General features: G+C 38.7%; 2 protein-coding genes across 4 annotated transcripts in view; both read left to right on the forward strand.

Moving 5' to 3' along the window:
- The first annotated feature begins 657 nt into the window (after positions 1 to 657).
- Positions 658 to 11,009, forward strand: LOC139951540 (rRNA 2'-O-methyltransferase fibrillarin-like). 2 transcript variants are annotated; one of them, XM_071950471.1, is made up of 10 exons: positions 660 to 730; positions 1,715 to 1,765; positions 1,838 to 1,906; positions 2,420 to 2,467; positions 3,686 to 3,843; positions 4,400 to 4,570; positions 5,098 to 5,230; positions 6,466 to 6,578; positions 8,026 to 8,171; positions 8,491 to 11,009. In XM_071950471.1, exons 1-10 carry the CDS (start codon positions 715 to 717, stop codon positions 8,510 to 8,512), a joined length of 927 nt encoding a protein of 308 aa, XP_071806572.1. In that variant the 5' UTR covers positions 660 to 714; the 3' UTR covers positions 8,513 to 11,009. The 2 variants fall into 2 exon arrangements, with proteins under 2 accessions (XP_071806571.1, XP_071806572.1); XM_071950470.1 differs by having other exon boundaries at positions 658 to 730; positions 1,715 to 1,906.
- A 1,123-nt stretch (positions 11,010 to 12,132) lies between these two features.
- LOC139951370 (dual specificity tyrosine-phosphorylation-regulated kinase 1B-like) overlaps positions 12,133 to 24,261 on the forward strand; it is a 59,328-nt gene continuing 47,199 nt past the window's right edge. For both annotated transcript variants that reach the window (XM_071950239.1, XM_071950240.1), the window contains exon 1: positions 12,133 to 12,529. The gene's annotated coding sequence lies outside the window, so the exon portion shown is untranslated. The remainder of the gene's footprint in view (positions 12,530 to 24,261) is intronic.

Consider the following 24,261-nt stretch of genomic DNA (forward strand, 5'->3'; position numbering starts at 1 on the left):
TAGCATTTTAATTTTCGAAATACAATAATGGCAAGCTTTCTTAATGATTTTCGTGAAAAGTTTTCTGCTAAGAATGGTCTCATTTTCCAATAATCTTCACGCACCTCCAAAGACGTTCATAACCTTAGCTTGAACTTTCGACAGCCAGTTGCCAACAATCCATACCACTTAAAGCACAACAATCATGCTTACCAGAATATGGTTACCAGCTAAACTACTAAGGCACATGTACAGTCTGTGACTGGTATCCTGCTCATGTTTGCTAAGCAGAGATTTTTATTAAAGCAGCTCTATGAAATGTAGCCCCTTAACTGCCCCCATCAATATAGTGCATTGATGGGTTGGGGCTATTTGAAATCGGCCCCTGCAGTGTGTCATGTCTTGAGCTTATAAATCTGTTAAAACAGATTTGTTGAGATGTGCTGGCAATGTTTAAGATTTGCCTCGTAATTAATTTTGTTTGAAGAGTGTCCGTATCCTGCAACCTCTTTTGCATTCGTTATGTTATAATAACAGTATCTTCTCAAATGAGTGACAAAGTTGTGGCAGGATACAGAAAGTTTCTCATAAAAAAAAAAACCATACCAGAAGTTAAAGCGAACAGCGCCCTCAATGTCCCAACCAATTTCTCAAAAACATCACCGTTAATCTAACATAGCGCCCTCTTGCGGCGAGCGTGAGATTTACACACGTGCAACGCTTTAATCGACCACGATGCGGCCAGGATCAGGTGAAGTATTTTCTTTGATTTTTTTCATAAATAAATGAAGTGACTTTGTAAAAATAAACATAGTAGATGATGGTTATGAAATCAGGATGGTTTAGAGTGTACTGTTAATTGTTTTTTCGATCTTAAAAGCATTTTTCAATAGATAGTTTATGTTCGCACATTCGTCTTCCATCATCATCATCATGCTGCATGATCATGCTGCATGCTGTACACGCAAGTACAGTGGGTTTGGGAGACGCCGCGTGCGTCCCCGTCCCTCTATTTGCAAAAACTGGACTATGACGCGGTGGGCTATTTTAACAAAAAAGCAAAAACACAAGGCCTGGTTGTACTATAATTATTAAAGTATAATTACCAATTGGTGAATATGCATACCCTCAAGCATGGAAGCTCTAGAATTTTTTTGTTTTTGTGCCTTTTTATTTTATTTAAAAAAAAGTGTGTTTTGATTTTTTTTTATGAAGGTGGCAAAACTAAAAATTGGGTCAATCTGGTCACCAGTCTCAGTCGTCCGATAGGATAGAAATGACTTATCTAGAAATGAACAGAATCAAAATCGAAAAACATTTCAGTCTCCTGCAACCACTTTTAATTTGTTAATTAAATTTGTATCTATTTTAGTTTTACCTAAAGGGTTATTCTTTTTGGTATAAATTAGTGAAAAAGTGGTGGCAAGGACACTGTTCTCTCGAAAAAATAATATGGGTAGTGTGCAAAACACTGCACAAGCCCAAGGTCCGAAGGTGTCATAGATCCTCGTGACGTAGGGCAAGGCCATTTTAATTAAGCAACTTTGCTAAATTAAAATGTACATCCAATAGAAGATCTTAGATCTTAAAGTCTATTGGAGACTTTTGAAGTGCATCAAGGCAAAGATGACAAGGGGCAACAGAGGCTATGGCGTAATTCCAGTTGCCCTTCCATTTGTTATTAATATCTCCTGTATCTTTAAAATAAACTGTCATTACTTTCTTACTTTCACAGGATTTTCTCCAAGAGGAGGCGGTGGTTATGGAGGAAGGGGCGGAGTTTCCCGAGGAGGGTCAGGATTCCGAGGTGGATTCGGGGGCGGGGATAGAGGAGGCGGTGGCTTCCGTGGGGGTAGGGGAGGAGGCAGAGGTAGTTTCCGAGGCGGAGATAGAGGCGGATTCCGTGGTGGACGCGGAGGTCGTGGTGGTAAGTATTGTCTTTGTTAAGCCTCCCTGGGCCCCATGCGGTAAAGCATGTAAGCACAAAATTGCTAAGCGCAGAAAACTCTCAACCAAAACTTAAATTTTGCAACAATAGTCAAGCAACCTGATTCAAATCTAGTTTCATTTGTAGTTTCTCTGTTTTCCGTCTTGTATTGGACATAGATTTTCTCTATTTCAACTCTGTCCTGATTCACATTCACAGTTGTTTTCTTTTGTGGGTTACTTCCACTTCCAGGCTCGATTTAGGGCCTTCAAGCAAAATCTCAAAAGTGCTCAGAAAAAAATCTACATGTATGAATGATGACTCAAACAGAAATCTTTTGAGAATACTCTTGAAATGCGAGACGATGGTAGCTTGGTTGATGTGTAGAGGGAGAGTGTTCCATTATTGAGGCCCAGCAAACTGAAAACTACGATCACCATATGCTGAGTATAGTTCAGAGTTCATTGAATTGGCTTATTGTAAGGTGTTCTAAAATTTCTTATCTATTTCTAGGATTCACTCCAAGAGGTAGAGGTGGACCAAGAGGCAGAGGGCGAGGAGGTAGGTGTTCACATGCATGACATGATACAATCAACCCTGGTTGACAGTTCACATTGATGACACAGTTAACCAGGGTTAACAGTTAACCCTGGTTAACTGTTCACATTGATGATACAGTTAACCCTGGTTAACTGTTCACCTTGATGATACAGTTAACCCTGGTTAACTGTTCACCTTGATGATACAGTTAACCCTGGTTAACTGTTTACATTGATGATACAACATATAAAAAGGTTTTATAATGTGGATGTTTCAAAAGTGCAAATCTTATTACTGTGTAAAAAAAATTCTAATCTTATTTTTTTATCTAGGTTTCGCTGTTCTAGTTCTTATGTGTAATACTAACACTCAACTAAACGATTTTTGTATTTATGAGTTTTAATTAAAAATGCAGCGAGGTGTTATTAGTTGTATGGTCACAGGGGTCGAAATTGCCACTAGCCCGCTAGCCCGGGACTACCAGATTTACAGCCGGGCTACTGATTTTTTCCAGTTTGATAGCCCGACGGGCTAGTGGAAAAACAATGCAAAAATCATCATTACAAACAACAAAGAACTGTGCTATGGTGTATTATAAAGTTTGAGCCGTGACGCGAGACATAATGTGTCTTTCGGGCTACCAAAATCTCATCAGGGCTACTAAAAATTATTGGTTACTAGCCCTGCTGACTACCATGAAAATACACTTAATTTCGACCCCTGTGGTCATAAGTTTACTGGGCCCAATTGGATAGAGTTTCTTGAGCACAAAAAGAAGCTAATCATAACAAATTTATGCTTTCTAGAATAATATTACCAGCTAAGCTACCATTTCATCACGTGTCCAATTTTTGACTGGTATCCTGCTGATTTCTTCAAGTAGAAAAAATTTTCAGCAATATTTTCTGCATAACGAGCAGCTCAATGAATTTGTGCCCAGTCCTGTCACTATAATCACTGGCATTTAGTCGTGCAGTCTGGCACTGGGCACTATTGGTAATTACTCAAAATAATTGTTAGCATAAAAACTTGCTTGGTAACAAGCAACGGAGAGCTGTTGATAGTTGAAAACATTGTGAGAAATGGCTCCCTCTGAAGTAACGTAGTTTTTGAGAAAGAAGTTATTAAGTAAAATATTTGAATTTGATTTTGAGACTTCAGATTTAGATATGGAGGTCCCGAAATCAAGCATCTGAAAGCATACAACTTTAATTACTGGGCTGATTAATTGATTAACAGGTGGCAGAGGAGGTGGTATGGCCGGAGGGAGAAAGGTTATCGTTGAGCCCCATCGTCTTGAGGGCGTCTTCATCTCAAGAGGCAAGGAGGACGCTCTGGTCACCAAGAACTTGGTCCCTGGAGACACAGTGTATGGAGAAAAGAAAATTTCTGTTGAGGTAATGTGTTTTCTGTAATCGGTTGATTACCACCATAGCTCTCATAGTCTATTGCAATTTGCCTTTGTTTGTATGAAAGCAATTTTTAAAGCCAAGTTTCGCCAAATGCGTCGGAAAAAAGAAGTTGTCAAAGCGGAACTAAAATAGGATTATACAAGAAGTTATGCAGAAAAAATCTAAATTGATCATCTCAATTCTGAACTTTGCTTTTGAACAAAGTATTGACGCTCGAGAGTTTTGGACAATGCACCAAGACTTTCTTAGGCCATGTCAGAAAGTATGAAAGCATCACCCCACACGCTCATGTCCCTCCAGTGGCTTCAAGTCCGACAGAGAATTGTTTTCAAGTAAACAAATCACTTCATGATTACATCAAAGACTTTCTTTCTTGCACAAGAAAAAAATAGGCAACTTCTCGCTTTGATCTTGCTCCTCGACCGTTTTAGTTGTTCCAAAGTCAAGGACAGTTTGTTACGGTGTCAGGGCCTTCTCACACATTGGTTCTGTTCTCTTGAATAAACTACCAAATTCTTGTATTATTATTATCACTGAACAGGAAGGAGAGGTTAAGATTGAGTACAGAGCCTGGAATCCTTTCCGATCTAAGTTAGCGGCAGCCATCTTGGGCGGAGTTGATCAGATCCATATGAAACCCGGAGAGAAGGTTCTTTATCTCGGTGCTGCGTCGGGAACGACAGTCTCACACGTCTCAGATATCGTCGGACCTGTAAGTTATTCAAATTCCATTTTTTATATTTGACTTTGACAACAAAATTGACAAATGGGGTGTCCCTCAGAAGTAAACTCTTTCCTTACTAGGCATATTTAAAACCATGGGACATTGTTATAAAGCTTTAGTTATCCAAGCTTACCATCATTGGAAAAGAAAGATTGGTTCTTTTCACTGATTGTAACAAAACAAAAAGTTGCTACTTAACAATCTCTTCAAATTGGAGTTGAAAGATCCGAAATGCCGAACACTACAGACCGTCATATGGTTATGTATGAAAAGTGTTTGAGAATACAGAAAAGAGTTCAATAAGTAAGGACTTTTTCGAAAGGTTTCTCAGAGAAATTTGAAGGAAGTTGAAGAACTTGAATTTCAAAACAACATGCTGAACTTTTATTGTTGTTTTATTGTCCGATTATAAATTAATTTGAAACTTGAAACAGTCAACAGGCTGACACTTTTCAAAAGTCTGTTTTGTATGCAAACTAACTTTGACAACTGTTTTTTCTTCTTCTTTTTTCTAGGAGGGTCTTGTGTATGCAGTAGAGTTCTCACACAGGTCAGGTCGTGACCTCATAAACGTTGCTAAGAAACGAACAAATATTATTCCCATCATTGAAGATGCCAGACATCCTCACAAATACCGCATGCTTGTTGGTGAGTTCAAAAAGAAAGCTGCGACTGATCGTAGGAGTTTGTAGTTTTTTGTATCAATCAGGCATGCAACTCTTTATAATTTCCGCAAAAAAAAAAAAAAATGTTCAGCGTTAAAATAATTTTGAAAAAAACACATAAAAAACAATGCACCTTAGAGCATAATAAACCTCAACATTTTCTAGGGTACCATTGTGGGTATCATGTCCTGTGGCGTTTCGGCTGCCTCGCTCCGCACTTGCGTTGTGCCTTCAAATTTTCCTCTCTTTTTTCAAAGGGCAGTTGCATGCCTGATCAATTTGTTATCTATGTACCGCACCCTGCGCCTGTTATTCAGCATTTTTTATGAGATGTAGTGTTCTTCATGCACAACAAATTTGTGTCCAACTAGATCTTGTTTTGAAAAGTGACTGAAGGGATTTGTAAAAAACTTCTTAATTCTTTCCGTTTCAAGGTCGTACATGTATGATCTATTTGATGTATCTGAAAGTGTCATGAATCCATGTATGACCCCTGACACACATGTTAACCCCAAAGGGCATTATCACTCAATAAATGAACAGTCTGAATGTTTATTTGGTTTGCGGTAACTCCACTTGTGTATCTACTTGCCAGGTAGAGTTTGTTTTTTAGAGAAATGTCTGCTTAATTCCACTGCCGCGGAGTAGATTGTTTGGGTGTTCAGGAGACTTCTCAGTTCTGAAAAGAACTGTCCTGCTTATTAACTATTACCTGGGCTGATGGTATAGAAAAAAGGCTGGGACTACTAATTTAGCTTATAGGATCGTAATTAACTGTACTTCCGGGGAGTCAGTTCTTGGGTTGGTCTCAACGTTTCGACTAGCTTACTCTAGTCATCGTCAGGAGACTGAATGTTGAAGTCCCAAAGGATCTTGACCTGGTCGGTCTCTACAACTTTCTCTAAAACATGGTCGTACCATTTTGCAGTAACACCGATCCCAGTCAATCGCCTTGGCTAATTGTCATGTCTTCCTTTGTGTTCTGTCTTGGCCATCATACTACACTCGCTGACAATATGAACAGTGTTCTCCCCCTTGATACATTTTCTGCACATAAGGGAGTTGTTCGCTTTTCTATCCTTGCCTTCATTACATTTGTCTTTAGAGACATAGTAATCAAGCGCTCGGTTATCATTAATCCAACAATGAGATCAACTAAAGTGTGTTATTTTGTTGAAATGTTGAAGTGTGCTAAGACTTTTTGAATCTCTCTTGCAGGTATGGTTGATACGATATTTGCTGATGTAGCCCAACCGGATCAAGCTCGTATTGTCGCTATCAACGCTCACAGCTTCTTGAAGAATGAGGGACACTTTGTCATCTCAATCAAGGTAAGACATTGGCTCAACTTGCTAAACACAGAAAAATCTTGCTTCTAAAATAGAAACTGGGCCCAATTTCATAGAGCTGCTAAGCACAAACATTTGCTAAGCATGACATTTTGTTCCCAGATAAAAACAGGAATACAAGTCAAATTTCCATTTGCATAGTGCTTGTTACTGGTGTTCATCTTTTGTTTGCTTATCCTGAAAATCACATGGAAATTTGTTTGGTAAACCTGTTTTTATCAAGGAAGAAATTTCATGCTAAGCAAATTTTTGTGCTTAGCAGCTCTATGAAGTTGGGCCCAGGTTACCAGCCAAAATTCCATAAAATTTACATTGTTGCAACTGGTGCCCCAACCATATTTTGCTTAGCCCATGTTCAGGGCTTAAGTTTGTGAGAAAATTCCATGAGACTGCATGGCTTGTACCTTGAAATGTTTACTGCACTAGAAATGATTGTACAAGATGAAAAGAGTTTGTTAATCCTCTGAAATGTAACACCCAGAAGGTTCAGGGGGCTTCATCCTCTAGACCAAGGGGAGACCCAGGCCCACTACCCTTGTCCTTTATTCATGGTGATGTAGAGAGTCTTTAAATCTTCTCAAATGTAACACCCAGAAGGTTCAGAGGGCGTGATTCTCTAGACCAAGGGGAGACCCAGGGGTTGATTTCACAAAGAGATAGGACTCGTCTTATCTTGAGTTAGGACGAGTAACAGTTTGGACGAGTAACTTGTCCTAACTTGGGAGTAGTCTTAAGGTCTGCGTGCTACAGTGCAGGGTTGGGACTCGTCCTAAGTCCTAAGATTAGTCTTAAGTTAGGAAGAGTTTTGAGAAATCGACCGCAGGCTCACTATCCAAGTCCTATATTTGTGGTGATGTAGAGAGTCTGTAAGTCCTTTGAATGTAGTATCAGGAAGTTCCAATGGGCTTCATTCTCTACATCCCAAGCCACAACCCTCACCCTACATGTAGTCCTTCACTTGCAGTAAGGTTTTGGAATCTATAAACCTCAAACATTACATCAAGGTCTATACATGTAGTTGCCTTGATCCTCAAGGCCAATTGAAGACCTAGGGCTGTAATCACCAGTTTCTGACAAGTGCACCAGAGTCACGCCAAATAGATTAGGAGTGACTCAAGGTCGATCCAAGTAAATTTTGGTTTTAGAAGGGTGAAATTAACAAAACATTTACATTACATTGGCTCAGCTCGTGACAAGATCAACGTATAAAACCAAAGCGCTCCAGAGTAATTCTGAACGACTGGAACAGTCAAACTTTTGACTTCTAGCACATCCAGTCGCTCCTAACTGTTTCAGACATCAAACTTTTCATGTACTTAATGCAGAATTGGAGCACCTATCTGAAACGTGTGTTTATACCCACTTTTTCCTTTTGACAAATACATCTTGATTAACTCTTTTGGACTGTCTCTCCATCTTGATTGTGTAGGCTAACTGCATCGATTCTACCGCCCAGCCCGAGGCAGTCTTCGCTGGGGAAGTCAAGAAACTTCAGTCCGAGAAACTCAAACCTCAGGAACAGTTGACGTTAGAGCCATACGAACGAGATCACGCTGTGGTTGTAGGAGTTTACAGGTCAGTCATTGTGTCTTTAGCAACTCGAGATAATCGGTGTTCATAATACAGGCCTGAGAAATCTCCGCTTTAAAGCGGATATTTTTGTTGTTTTTTGGTTTTTGATCAGGCCATTTTATTATTTCTGTTTTTTATTATTTTGTTTCCCCCTTGTTTAAGCATATATAAATTGTATTGGCACTTAGCAAAAGGCCCCACAGCAAAAGCACATGGCATCACGACAACTGCTGTTAATTCGAGGGCTGTAATAATAGTAGATTTGAAACTTCTGTAGAATTTTGTTTTCTAATTTTGTCATCTTCTGTTCTTTCCTTTCCAGACCACCACCAAAGAAGAAGTGAACACTGAGCCTCACCTTCCAAGTATAATTTTGTTCTTAATCTTCACTGGTCCCCCTCCAAGCCATCAACGCTTACTTCAATGGACAACATACTTCAGGGAGAAACCCTTGCGTCATACCAGTTAGGGTCCCCCCCCCCTTTAAAAAAAGTCAGCGTTAGGACGTGTACAAATATATTGATTGATTCAGTAGTGGCTCTGGGTAGCTTGCATGAAAGGGCGATTCTTCAATACTGTTGCTGCTGTCACTGACCATAGCTGTAGCCAATTAGCGTAGCCAAAGTTGCTTGATTTGGGTGCAACCTCCAATTCATCATGATGGAGGGGAAAGTAGGACGAGACCAAATTGCCGGCTACAGCTAAGGTTATATCGACGTATCATGCGCTGAAGTATAGGACCACCTTGGCATCACCCTTAGTAACAGTCGTAGCCGTAGCTGTAGCCGCCAATTCGTATACAGTCTTAGTTTTACTATTGTTAATTGTTTCATCATTTATATTTGTTGGCGATTTTTTTAATGCGGCTCGCAGTCGATGAGTTTTAAACCAAAATGTAATCAGCTGATAAATGGATATATATCACTAAACTGAACCAGCTAATATTCAAAATGTGACGGAACAGAGTTGCTCTCAAATTTGGAAAGTTCGTGTACAGGTCTGGATTTGTGGTCCTCAAAGCTTGTGTAAAATGATAATTTTGCCATAAGAACATGTGGCTGGTTCCTATGGAAAAGTGTGATTGAAAACAAGGCAACAAGATTAAAACCAGCAGGCCAAGAAGACCATGTACAATACGAAATGAAAGTACGATAAGAAAATCAAGATCTTTAAAGTGGAACTATCAAAATGACCAAACTTGCATTATTATTATTATAGCATAGAAGAAAACTAGAGCATTAAAAGACAATGTTTTTGTTCACTGTAAACAGAGCGACTGTCTCAGGTTTTTGTTTTATATCATTTCTTAGTAGTTAGAGATCTTATTTTCACTTTTTTTTTAAATGCAGACTGAATTCTGTCATCTTAAAAGAATCAGATTGGTCTGTTATGATCTTTTAGGCCTTTGACACTGAAGTTGATTTATAGTTTCCTACTGAGGTTTTCTTTCCGAGTGCCAGAACTGTTGTGTTGCCAAGGTCGCAAACTATCAGCAAATTTCTGAATTAATTGTAAAAAAAATGCCAAAGTTGGAATTGCTGTTCTTTTACTTGTGGAGATTCTTTTTAAAAATTCGAGCCCTGAACCGACTGACATGTAGCCTTTAGTCAAGGCGCTTTCATGTTTGCGGTGTACGTGATATACCACCCAACCTGCCACAAGCGCCTTGACTAAAGGCTAACTGTTCTCCATGGATCTAGTATAACCGTGGTTCTGTAAATAAACTGTAAAGGTCGCAAATAGATCTTTTCATTTGGCAGGGCGGGGTTTGGGGAACACATTGTACTTTAATTATTGTTTACTCAATTTGTTTGTCTTTTTTTCTTTCTTTATGTAATTACTTTTCATTAAATACAGGAACAAGCATAATGTGCACATGGTAGGCATTGTGCAAAGTTGTCATGGAAATTTGAGAGTCAAATTTTAAGATTGAAATGTTGGTTGCAAGTCAGACTATCAAAAAAAATGAACCTCGAGTTAATTTGTACTCTCTTTGATGCCCACTTTTTACAATGCTGGTTAAATACTTAGTTTTTTTCCTATAATTTATGGTGTGTACACTCACTCAGAATTACTAATATTGGTTAGAATTGAATTTAATTCTTGACCTTTTCACCTTACATTGAATTTGTACAGTTTCCTTCCGAGAGACGAGTGCACGCTGTGTCATGGACCTAAATGTGTTTTCTTATTCAATTGTTCATTACAACTTGGACTCGATGATGACACCAAGAATGTAAAAAATTAACAACTTGATTTTAAGTCTACTTCAGAATTCAAAGCAAGGAATGAGTAGGATCACGAGGACCCAATTTCGTTGCTCTGCTTATTATTCCTGCATGCTCTAAACAGACATTGACCGTATTTCACAGGTTAAAGAATTTTGCTTCTGCACGAGTGTACTCTTGGCATTCTCTGCTTGCACAGTAGGCGCAGAAATTCGGCACTTGCAGTGCAAGCGAAGAATGGTGATTGTAAGCGCAGAATTCTGCAGTAAGCAGATCCATGAAATTGGTCTCAGCTTGTCTTGAATGCAAGATGCAGATAACTTCACACAAACCAGTACTCATGTATTTTATATGGTGGAGGGTTTCTGTATATTTATCGAGTCATGAATTTAGAACCATTCTACGATGAACCATCGACTCTGATTTTTAATTAATTCCTTGAGTTCATCTTTAATTATGAAATTAATTGGTTCTCTTTTACCTTTGTTAAAGAGAAGTTTATTTTTGTTTTTAATATTAAAAACCAAATCACCAGGCAACGTAATTCTGTTAGTAAGATCACATTTTTCAGCGTGATATTAAAAGGCAAAGATTGCCAGTGATTAATTTTAAAGATGTTTTAGTTTGTCCAAGTTGTGGTTTAGGGGATGAGCACATTTTTACCTGTAAGCGCAAAAAACTTGCTGAGCGCAGGAAAATATTGTTTAGCAAAAACAGGTGATCAGCCAACAGTCCATAAAATTTACATTGTTGGAAATAGTACCCCACTCAAGTTTCGCTTAGCAAAGAAATTTGCTCAGCTGTATGAAACTGGGCCCTGCCTGAGCATTTTGAACAGATGATGAAAATGAAAATCTTCCTTCAAAGATGGGCTGTTTTTTTTTTTGTTTTTTTTAACTTAATAAAAAGTTCTTTTATCTTTTAATGAAAACATTAGACATGAAGTAGTAGGCATACTTTCTAAAAGTATGTACAGCGCAAGAGCACTAATTATTAGAGGAGCAATTTTTTCTTCGAAAGTTTGACTTTTAAATTAATATAATTTTCTCTTTGGTTTGAAGATTTGAGTTTGGCTTTTCCCCGTTTTAAATTTTGAACTGAAGTTGAACTGTGGTGCAATTGATATCTTAATGATTATCTAAATTATCATTAATAATCACCTTATACATGCCCCCAACTTTATGAGTCATAATGATCTGAAGAAATGACTAACCCCCCATGACTAAAAATTATCCTAACTGAACACGTGTATTACAATGGTTGATTGCGCAATGAGTCAGCCCCAAGTATGCATTGGTCAATAATGGAATGTTGATTGCAAGTTCTATCAAGAAATCTAGCCGTTTTTCCTAGCATTTTCACACATTTGAAAAGGTTTGACGGTACGGATATTTTATTGAATGTCTCATCATTGACCCGTCATACTAGAAAAAGTATAAGCCACTCTAAACTTGTTATTAAAACTACCTTTTTCAACGAGAAATGTAAGCTGGGTTTATATCATTCTAGATTTTTCGCGGCAAATGTTGTGATCATGTGACCCTGCGTGTCACAACATCCGGGACGTTTTGGGAACAGTTGTTTTCGTACATGACATCATCTTCATCTGGCGGTTTCGTAAACCGTTGTCATGGGGAAGTAGGCGTGGCTACACGGAGATCTGAAGAGCCGCGCAGTGATTGACGGTCACTCTGGTAACCGGGCCTTGAGTTCGCGTCTAGAGGCCATTCGAATAAAGAACGACGCGCAATCTTTCCGCCATTTTATTTTTTTTTGGCGCCGAACTCAATCGAGGATCTTCATGAGAAAATAATTCCACAACGTTGATGCGACCTCTGTTGGCGGGATAAAAATCACCACAACGCTGGACTAACTTTATTCCTGGAATATTTTTAAATTTTCTAGAACCGATTTCTGACTTTTTGAGTCGCTTGTCGAAGAGATCTTGACAGGACTATCGTCAACAAACTCGGTTGAAATTTCATTTTCGCGCGCCTAATTCCGAGTGCATGGAGTGGTTCATCCATGTGAGTGACCCCTGGACGTAGGGTTTGAACAACCCTGGGGGAATTTTGACCTCCGATCTGAACGAGACTGCCATCAAAATTGAATTGTTAAGTTTTCAGAAGTCAGGTGAGTGTATTTTTATTACAGTTTTCTTCAAAAACAAGCATAATTTAAGTGGATTTCCCCCCTGTTGTTTACAAGTTTGTTCGCGTCGAGTCACCGGCACCTGACTACACTCCGCGCGATCTTTCACTTCCTTGTTTACATTTTCAAATGTTACGTATCTGAAATCCTTGAGAAATTCCCACATTTTGTACAATTTGTGATATGCTCTTGTATGTGACAGCTTGTATTTGTATAAATGTAGTCTACGGTAGGAGATAGTTGAGCAAGGATGACCAGTCCGGGTCGGTTTGGTCTGAGTCAGATTTGACTGACTGATGATTCACAACTCGGGAGAATTCTGGCTGTGATGATGGGCCCACTCGATCATCACAATTTTGTTGAAAATTTACCAGTAAATTCCTTATTTTGTAACATTCACCGTACTATTTTAACAACCTTGTTTATATTAAGAAGATATATAGGCAGTGTGTGTGTATGAAATATGCATTTTTGCACGAAAACGTAGAGTAAATTGCTTGCAATTCTGTGCCGTCTATTTTGGCTGAACTACAGCCGAGCTCTCTCCGGTGGACTAGACCCGTGACTCTTTCCTCTAATCACAAATCGGTCTTCCAAAATCATCCTGATAAAATACACCTTTTCCCCTGCCACAGCTGAAAATTACTTATTTTAACAACACACTGGATACACCGGGGATAGTTCTGCCTGTGACATTTCAAAAGAATTGGGACAATTTGAACATGGTAGAATGGAATTGTGTGTTCGACCTCGTGGCGGTTGTTTTGGTCGGCCAGCTGATTTCAACGACGAATATGGTGCATGAACCTTATTTGCATAAGGCAGTACTGTCATGCATGTCGTCGTAGCTATTTTTTTTTACACTACACTGTACTCGCTCACACGTCAACAAAAAAACAATCGGTATTTTCCATAACGTAGTGACACAATTTATGTCACGTTCGAAAAAGGAATGCGGGTCGCTGATCCTGATTTTATGATAACTGATTAGTTTGGAGGATTTGAGGGAGACATCATGTTGAATTAGTTGGGTTTTGTTGAGGGATTGTGATTGTGAAATGGAACCGTGGTCAAACATGGCGGCAGGTTTAATGCGTGGTGAATGAATAGGAACGCTCTATGCCGGTTTTGGAAATATCTTCGTGTGTTTTTCAACAGCAGTTCGTTCATAATAAATGGTGCAGTTGAATGAAAATATATTGTTGGTTTTTTGCATGGCGTAAGAAAAAAATGCCTTGGTTAAAAAAATTAAATACAGATCGGTTTTTTCTTTCTTTCAGGCAGACAATTTTATCAACAGATCCAGACATTGTCTGGCATGCTGTGGCTGTTACATTGACTGGTGTTCCTCCCTTTGAGGATAATTTCCATCCAATCTGAAGTATTTGTTACACAATTAAGTGTCTGCTTAGGGGGGTTTAAAATTTATTAAACAATATCTGGTCTGTCTGCTTCTTGTACTGAATTAAACCTGTTATCGTTGAAAACATGTTCGCATTTTGGGGTAAACTTTTTTTTTTATATAATATAAAAAAAACTAAAAATTACTAATATTTATGGTTTTTTTTTACAACATTATCAATAACCAAATTTAAGATTTGTCTTTGAAGTTAATTTCTGCTACTGCCAGTTTTGAATTACAGTCTTCTGTTGTATTACCTTGCTTTGATTTGTATTTATTTATTTAACTTTTTTGGGAGGCAGGGGGGGGGGTTTAATAGTGATTTATATGTAATTAAAGTGTCCAATATTGGAATTTTCAGTTTCATTTTTGGGGGGGGTTATTTGTTCAAGGAAAACCTTAGATGAAAAAACAGTATAGAGAAAGAGGTTTTCTAATTTAGTCTTCGAATAAATGTAACAGGAAAGCTTTTTGTTGAAGAAAATTTACCTGGCTAAAAGTTTTTATCACTGCAGTGAGTCAAACGTTTCCTGGAAATATTTGGGAGCCTTTTAACACCAAATGGAACATTTCACATTTATTTCCTGTTTTGCTTCTCAGAGGTTGTAATAAGTTAAAAGCAATCGCACAACATCCGTAAACAGTATTGTCCAAAGGGCAACACTTCGTGTATCACACAACATATATAAAATAACAAACTTGTGAAAATCTAGGCTCAATCGGTCATCAGAGTCGGAAGGAAATAACAGGAAAACCCACCCTTGTTTCCGCACGTTTCGCCGTGTCATGACATGTGTTTAAAATAAATCTGTTATTCTTGATATCGAGAATTGATAATTGTTTTAATGTTTTCTCAAAAAGTATATTAGCATTTCATGGAACAATATTTCAAGGAAAGCCTGTCACCATCCTACCTTCTGTAAACCCAGTAAGTTACTTGTAAATCTGTGAACTTTTAATTTTTGTTCTGTTCAGAAAGTGTCCAATGGCTTTTAATTAAAGTGAAGTTACACAGACCATGACCTCTGTTGCTTGATCTCGGGCTTGGTGCCCCATTTTAAAGGCTTTCAGCTTTAACAATTGAAGTAGTGTACATGTAAAATGACAATTGGCCTTGTGGCTTTCCTTAAGATGACATTCCATGCCTGAATTCATTGTGTTAAAACACTTGAGACAAACATTGAAATAAAGTACTGTTTTCTTAAAGGAACACGTTGCCTTGGATCGGTCGAGTTGGACTTTGAAAAGCGTTTGTAACCGTTTTTTATAAAATGCATATGGGTAGAAAGATGTTGTAAAAGTAGAATACAATGATCCACACAAACATGCCTCGAAATTGCGTGGTTTTCCTTTTACCTCGTCGACTAACACGTCGGCCATTTATGGGGGTCAAAATTTTGACTCCCATAAATGGCCGACCATGTTAGTTCGCACAGTAGAAGGAAAACCACGCAATTTCGAGACAAACTTGTGTGGATCATTGTATTCTACTTTTAAAACATCTTTCCAACCATATGCATTTTATAAAAAACGGTTACAAACGCTTTTGTTTTGATCAACTCGTCCGATCCAAGGCAACGTGTTCCTTTAATTCTCCCCCCAAAAATTGACAAACATCATTGGACAAACTTTATTGAAACAGTACCAATAGACACGACGATCGTTTATTTTACTGTGACTCCCTGCTGTTTGTGTTTTAATGGCCAGTAGAGTAAGATTGGTTGATGCATTGAGTGCAATTTTGTGTCAAAATCAAAAGAAACTGAAATAATATTTCATAAAGAATGAGTTTGATAATCATCTGAGAGTCAACCCAAGTCGTCCAAGTACCCGACAAGTACGCCGACCTTGCGAAACAAAATTGAGCTAAAATCTATCTTGTTCATTACTTTTTGTTTAAATTTAATTAGATTTTTCTTTAAAAAATAAAACGAGCTGTTGTATAAATTAAGTACAATGTCAAGCCTGGATGTTCATCCATGTTCTGATGAACAACAATTTGACAGTCTCTCTGATTATGGAAACTTTTCCCCTATTACGTTGAATGCACGTAATTAATATCTTCCTGTTTGTATCATAAATGTTCTCTGAGCAATTCAAAAACATAATAAATAATCTTGCAGACTTGCGCCTGCTTTTTGGGTTTTGGAATCCCCGAAGTGCGTACTCGTACGATTATTCAGACTCTTGATTTGACACAGCCCCCCATTTGACCCACTGGATGGAGGAAGTGTCTTAGTCATTTTACAGTCAGCAGAAGCAAGTTTATTAATAAGTTCCTTCCGTGATGTCCCATCTTGTCAAGACTTTGTAAGGATACCTTCTCAGCGGGGGAAGGTAAACTGTGCACAGTGACCAAGCAGGAATTACTTATCGTGATCGTGTCTGGCTTAAACGTCTGTAGTGGGTCGACCTCTCGGTGCGAGTTGAATAGACTTCTTGCGAAGAGCAATTTCCCTGGCTTGGAATTTCATATTTGCGAGGGCAAGGTCATTTTGATTTTGCAAGTGACTTTTCTATTGTAAAATCTGAAAGTTTATAGGGACGCATTCAAAGGGGCACCAAGACCAGGGGTAACGGATGCCGTGTAATTTCAGGCATGCAATAAGATTGATAAAGATCAGCGCTCGACAACACTGGACCGCAGGCCCAAAGCCAGTGAATTTAGCATCAGGCTAGTGTCAGAACTAAAAACCAGACAAGCGCGTTGGTCTTGTGTTTTTCTATTTGATAAAAATATGCTGCCTCTCATTTTGGTAAAAAGTGTCGAGTATGAATCTGGAAATATCTTTAAATTCTCTTGACCACTGGAAAGTACACTTTATGAGAATTATGTTGCTTCCTTCGTGCTCGTTCAACTCATTTTGACCTTGGTCTTGTGAATTAAATTCTGGTCTTGTCAACATTCTGAGCTACGTGTACTAGAAATGCATTCCTATGGATATCTACATGTACCGTGCAGATACATTCTTTAATTCTGTTCTTGGATTAAAGATGTAATCGGCCCATTGTTTTATAGGCAATTCTTTCTTTAGTAATCATTTTTTGCGAAAGAAGTAAGATTTTGTTAAACAGGACTCGGGAAATTACACATCTATGTATGGGTAACAACCAAAATTAATATAGTAAGATTTTGATAAATTTGAAGAATTCATTTTTGTCATGAATTATCTCGTCTTGTCAATTAAGTGTCCATAATTATTGGTCCATAAATCATATACAAAGCAGGTCACGTTTTGTTTCATTGAGGAAAACTTCGCGAAGTACTTTGGTTCATTTCATTTTAATTTCATTTCATTTTATAATAGCATCACATTTTGTTGTTGAGTCTTTGTTGAGACACTGCATGCAGATTAAGAATCCACAGGGAGTAGGCCTTCTGAATAGAACAGCCACAACAGACCAGCACATGAATTCGAACAAAAGGCCCAGATGACATGCATGATTTATTTGTAAGTGGGGGAGACCCATTGTGGCTTGAAGGGCTAATGTCATGTTGTGCTCCACATACACTCTATACTTGAATACTGTCTTGCTCGTCTTTTGTGCTTTTAAAAAACCCAGCCGTCGATTTCACCAAACTCGCCCTACTAATAGAATTAACCTTAGGACTTTGGACGATTTCAGTTCCCTATCCGTAGACATTAGACACATTGAACCCATCCTAAGTTAGGATGGGTTACTCGTCCAACCTCGAGATAGGATTAATCCTAGCGTTTTGTGAAATCCGCTGCAGGTCTTAAACTTCATGTATGCAGCGAAGGCGATTGCCTCCATAACCCTGGTCATTGCCTTGGTGCCCTTGAAATGCTCCTGACAGTAGACATTTTAAATTTCCTCATAGGGTGCCTTTTACAAGGGAGAAAATGCGTCGTGGTGGTGCCCTTGAAATGCTCTGCAGTAGAAATTTTGAATTTCCTCATAGGGTGCCCTTCACCAAGGAGAAAATGCCTTGTGTCCTTGCCCTTTCAACACTGACGCTTAGGCCTACAGGCCTGGTAACATTGAACTTGCAGGAAATATTCATCGACGTTTTGTGCACATGCCGGAACCTTGTGTAAAAATAGAACAATCGGTGTTGTGTATCTTGGTGCTTCAGTGTCAGTTTTAAAATGTAGTGTACGTGACAGTTTGCAAGACCCATAGAAATCTCCTGCATCAGGAAGGTTTGGATAAGGATCAATATCTCCGCATCGGGAGATTATGTACCCAATTAGAGTAGAAGTATACTCCGATTGGGGTAGTTAAGGTGATGTGATAGGGCAGAAGCTATTATTACTGGTTCCCTGATTGGTGACCATTAACATCCTCATTGGGGAGAAAGATTCCCCCATTCAGGGCAGGAATATACCCCAAATGAGATAGTTTGTGTCCTATCTTAATGGCAGAGTTTCAAAGTTGATCAGGGACTGTGACCCTAATTGAAATTCTACATTCAACTTTTGACCCAAGTGTCTGTTATAAATAGAAATGGATTTACTTGGTAATTCAAGTACCAAGAGTCGATTGAGATTTCTTTGGTCTGTCCTAATCGGGGTCCCAGAGGGAACCTTATGGGCCCCCTCCCAGCCCCTTCCCTCCCCCACCCCTAGAGATCTAATTGGCCCATTAGAGCATCAACAACCAGGATGAGAAGTTCATAAAATGCACGTGTATTGACTTTAAATGAGTTCGAAGAACACTTTAACCGAGCAACCTGAGACAGGCATAAAAAAAACCAACAGATCTTCGCAATTTTTTTCTTCTTCTTCATGATGTTGGTAATTCTTTGGAAGTTTTCTCGGCGCTGAACTCATTGTTTATGCGTCGTTGCGGAGTGGAACTCCCCAGTGTGTGTTGGAGTGGTTCGCGTTACTGGATTGATTGCGTGAGGGTGTTTACATGCGACCTTATTAACCGAGCAGTCTTAAAGTCAACTTGTCCTAGTTTGGTGACTCCCAGATGCCGGAGATGATCACCTTAACGACGTGGTTTAATGTCTTGGTAAAGATCATCAGAGCGCTTTCTTCTTGTGAGAGAGAAAATAGGATTGACCTCGACTTGAACACTTTTAAAAATAGATGAGCGGAGTGAATTTTAAACATTTCCTTTTTGAATCGAATTCTGGTCAAGTCGATAAGCCTTTTTGGTAAACTCTGGATTTGTTGTTTTTTCTTTTAGAAACCTAATCGACTGTTTTGATGACATATGGATTTATTCCATGAAAATAGATCACTAAGAACAAGGGTTAAAATTGTTTTTATAATCCACAGGACAACCAGAACCCAATTTCATGGCTATGGTTACTGCCCGGAAATGTGCGCTTGCCATCACTATTCTTCGCTTACAGTGGCAAGTGCAAGATTTCTGTGCTTGCTGTGTAAGCGAAGAATGCTTTTATTTGGACTACGCACATATGCTCAAGCAAAGTTGTATTCATATTATATACAACCTGGTTAAATCATGATACAAATAATATATTTTTTTTTCTCATTTTGATTCTGGTTTTGTGAAAAAATTTCCGGTCCAGCAAAAGTTTTGAGCTACTGTAGTGTTGTGGATTTTGTGCCAAAATTTGGAGCCCTGACGGTAGTACAATAAACTAACTTTGCACATCTTTTCAGTTAACCTGAACTGTTATTGTACAATCAACCACTCATAGTTCAAACCACATAGGTCAATACATTTCCCGCCAAAAAATAAAGATCATTGTCAAGTTTGCTCGGTTTGTTTTCTTCTTCCTTTTTTTTTTTTTTTTCAGTTACACCAATTGAACTTGCACCCCATTAAAGTCGAATTACATTGTACCTGAAGAAGAAAAAATCATGTTCTGTTTCCGGTTACCCGGCCGACCCGTACTTTTTGTTTTGGGGGGCGGGGGGGTGGGGGGGGCTAGTACTGAGGTGTGATGTTTGTGCACAAGCTTTCGCAGAAGGGGGGGGTGCGGACTGGGATTGATGTTCAGGATTGTTTCCCACGGCTGACTGCCCTGAGTAAATAATGACTGAGAGAAATATAACTGGCCATGTTTCCTCAATAGTTTATTGGGTCAATATTGAGCAATTGGAGGGTCGGCGTGAGATAGGTACACACTGTTGGCCTGGACAAGTTTCTTTAAGGTTAATATGAGTCAGACTCTTGTGCAAATTAACACACAAAAAAACCTCAATAATAAATGGCCTGGGAAATGGTGTTGCTGTGTTTCACATCATTGTTGTGGCGACTTTAGCTGAAAGTTCATTGACTTATGTAAATAGCACCGGAAAACAGTGTTCATTTCATGGCAGAGTGTAACTGTTGGCATTCTGAACTTATGGCTTAAATTTGTTTTCTAAAATGTGGGTAGTAGGGTAAAATACTATAAACATAACATTAAAAAGTTGTCAATTTTCCATTGGAAAATCTTAAGTCTTCTGCCAGTCCAGTAAATATTGTAACCTGAGAAAAGCCCTGCGGTCTTGTTGACCCCCCCCCCCTCCCTAAATTTGAGCCCTAAAAGTGGCGTGGATTAGCTTCATGGAGGTACATGCCCCTCCAACTAGAGGAGGCTTGTACTCCCCCTCACCCTCCCCCTACCCCCCGCCCCTCTGAAGGTTTTCGTTAGGTTTAGCCAAGACAGGTAAAATGGTGTTCAAATCTGCTGGAAATTTAAAACCTGGGTGTCCAAATTGCTCGCAGGCCTGATACTTCACGGAGGCAACGGAGGCGATTGCCTCCGTTGCTCCTTGCCATTGCCTTGGTGCCCTTGAAATGTTTCGGTAGAAATTTACAATTTCCTCATAGGGTGCCCTTTGTCAAAGAGAAAATGCCTTGGTGCCCTTGCCCTTTCAAAAACGAAGCATACAGGCCTGTGCTCGCTTACAAGACATTCACATTATGTTAACGACAGATAAAACAGGGTGTCTGAATTTAAAACAGAGTGTCTAAAAGACACACAGACGCGCCTCAGGCTTACACTACCCACCCCACCCCCCCCCCCCCCCCCACCCAACTCGATATCCCTCCAACCCTCTGATTAGTATTTGTGGGGGCTATTTATAAATCCGCTCAATTCTCGCCCGCTCAATTCTCGCTAGAGTGTAAGATGAGAATAATGCGAAGGTGTGACCAGCAACTGTGGAGAGAGACTCGTTTTTTTTTTTCGATGCAAGCAGTGTGGGTTCAAATCGTGGTCACCATTTTAAAGGGAAAACGTATTCATTTGGTTTTTTGAATCGTTCGATTGTTTTAATCCTATCTAGACGATGTGACATATGACACAAACTTAATATTTGCATGACAATGACATCACAGGCCTGACACTTCACAGAGGCAACGGAGGCAATTGCCTCTGTTGCCCCTTGCCATTGCCTTGGTGCCCTTGAAATGCTCCAGTAGAAATTTACAATTTCCTCATAGGGTGCCCTTTGCCAAAGAGAAAATGCCTTGGTGCCCTTGCCCTTTCAAAAACAAAGCATACAGGGCTGACATCACATGTTTAAACAAGAGTCGCCAAGCCTGGCCGCCTGCACGCATGATTTGTTAAAAGCTCAATTATTGATGGAAGAAACAAAATCTCAAAAAATCCTGAGCTGTTATGCCCAAGCAAGAAAAAATTTCTGTAATTGGAATACACCTCCTCAGAGATGTTACTGTCAGTAACGCATCTCAGATTCAAATCAGGGTATAAAAACTGGAATGTATTTTTCCATTCGCTACTTCGTGAAAACAGCGGTGACTTACTTTAAAGTGAAATGATTATCAAAATGCTTTATGCTATTGAAAGCTGCTGCCTTTTCTGTTGCCATTCATACAAGTGGGTACCAAATGTATTCTTTCCCTTTTAAAGGCAGTGGACACTATTGGTAATTACTCAAAATAGTTATTGGCATAAACCCTTACTTGGTAACAAGTAATGGGGAGAGGTTGATAGTATAAAACATTGTGAGAAACGGCTCCCTCTGAAGTGACATAGTTTTGGAGAAAGAAGTAATTTTCAACGAATTTGATTTTGAGACCTCAAGTTTAGAACTTGAGGTTTCAAAATCAAGCATCCTGAAAGCACACAACTTCGTGTGACAAGGGTGTTTTTTTCTTTCATAGTTATCTCGCAACTCCGACGACCGATAGCGCTCAAATTTTCACAGGTTTGTTATTTTATGCATGTGTTGAGATACACCAAGTGAGAAGACTGGTCTTTGACAATTACCAATAGTGTCCACTGGCTTTAAAAGAAAAGGTGCGTTGTTATAAGTAAAATTTATTGAGTTCTGTGACAAAAATCCCAGGCCTCACTCGGGTGGGATTGGAACTTCGGACCATGTCATCTTGTGCCACTTGGGTTATGCTAGCCTGGTGGCTAGGGAGGCTGTTCGAACTGTACTTTAGCAGTGGGTAATTAGCTTGGGCGATATCGATTTATTTTATTCACGATATATCGCCGACAATATATCGCGATATTCGATATAATCACGATTAATTAAATTTGACATCATCAGTCTTCAAACTCCAAGTGAAAATGTAGAAGAGACAGTCATAGCATAAGAGAGGTGTTCTAATGACCTATTCGTCTGGTTTTACTCCAAACCTATGGGGTGCAAGATGTCTCAGCTAGCAAATACATCGCGGTATTTAATCGATATCACGATATATCGCGATATATCGATATTTCGATTAAAACCAAATCCATCCGATATCGAAATCGTTTCCAAATTAATATCGCTATATTCGATAATATCGTGATATCGCCCAAGCTTAGTGGGTACCACAACGAAATATGTTAATTTTATATTGCGGTTGAAGAGTATTATTTGCTTTTACCCTTTAGTTACACTGACATCTAAATTGCGATATGCAACCAGGCGATATTGATCAGGCTAGTCTGAGAACTTGTTTTATACAATCAACCTCTCCCCATTATTTATTACCAAGTGAGCTTTTATGCCTTTTAAGACATACTTTTATCAAATAGAAGAACATTTATATTGTGACGATGTCAAAATGACAAGTAACTTTTTCGTGTCAACATGATCGTGTAATAAGATGAGAGCGTTCATGCAAAGACAGCATTAAAATGAAATCAAGCATGTCAGTTTATTCAAAACGGATGTGCGTAGTTTTGTAATTCTATCATTTAAGTTTTTTTATTTTTTTTTGGGGGGTGTCAATTTTTTCCTGATTGTTTTTGTCGTCAATGGACAAATATATTCAAACTCAAAACTAGTATTCATTTTTTTTTAAGATGATATTTATCAGATCAACAAAGGTTCCCTTTTTAACTGAATAAATCAGACAGTATCCTTTTCAAAAATGTTAAGGTGAAAATGCAGGTTTTGTTTCTGTGAAGGCACTCGGCTTTTAGCCTTGTTTGTGGTGAACTTGTAGGTAACGATTTTGTTATAGTAAAAAATAAAGACTGATTTTATTTTGTGCACACCTTAACAGGCAATGTTGAGTAGCTAATGATGATTTTTGAGTTAGCAACTGATATTACATACAAGATAAAATTGTATGCTGACTTGCATACAAAGATTATTTGATAAATATTAAATTTTATGGGGTTATTGTTTTAGACTAACGTCGGTAATTTATTTACAGTTTTTATATCCTCTATCATGTGTCGTCTAGTCACACTCTGCTATCGTCATTTATAATGAGTCTGGTAATACTGATCACTTATCAATACATGTAGACATGGTGTAAGGTCCACCAGCCATCTGGAACGGAGCGGCTAGTAGTAGTTAGATACCCGTACAGGTACATGTGCATTAAGTGAGCCATTTGAGTCTGGGTGTGAGACTTGATAGTCTACTTGGATACTGTCACGCTTGACTGATCCAGTAAAGGAAAGAGATATTTCGCAACCTTGACTTTTTAGTTGCACAATTTTTTTCAAGTTCACGCAAACGTGGCCTAAAAGCATGCAAGGCATACTCAGTTTTCAAATATGGGCCTAGTTTCATTTCACTGCAATGAAAAACTTATGGGGGTCACAAGGTGGCAGCAGACTTACCTTGTAAATTTTTTTCTTAGAATTGCGCATGCTAAGAACGATTGCAATTTTCCTGGTAAATCTGCTGCCATCTAGTGTTCAAGCTAATTCTTTAGAATGTTTTAAGTCCATGTTGAAAACTCATTTGTTTAAAGCTTCTTTTTTGTAATTTGCCTATTTGTATCTTGTATCTTTCTCTAATTGTTATTTTATTGTTTCTTTTATGCGTTTAGAAGCTTTTGCATTTGGCGCTTTACAAATGTCTTATTATTTATTATTATTAAAAATCTCCCATTCTGCGCATAATTTTTCAAAGATTAGTTTGATGATTTTTGGCTCAGATCAGAGCCAAATTTTATGGAG

Source organism: Asterias amurensis, chromosome 19 (assembly GCF_032118995.1).
Source record: "Asterias amurensis chromosome 19, ASM3211899v1".
Classification (NCBI taxonomy): domain Eukaryota; kingdom Metazoa; phylum Echinodermata; class Asteroidea; order Forcipulatida; family Asteriidae; genus Asterias; species Asterias amurensis.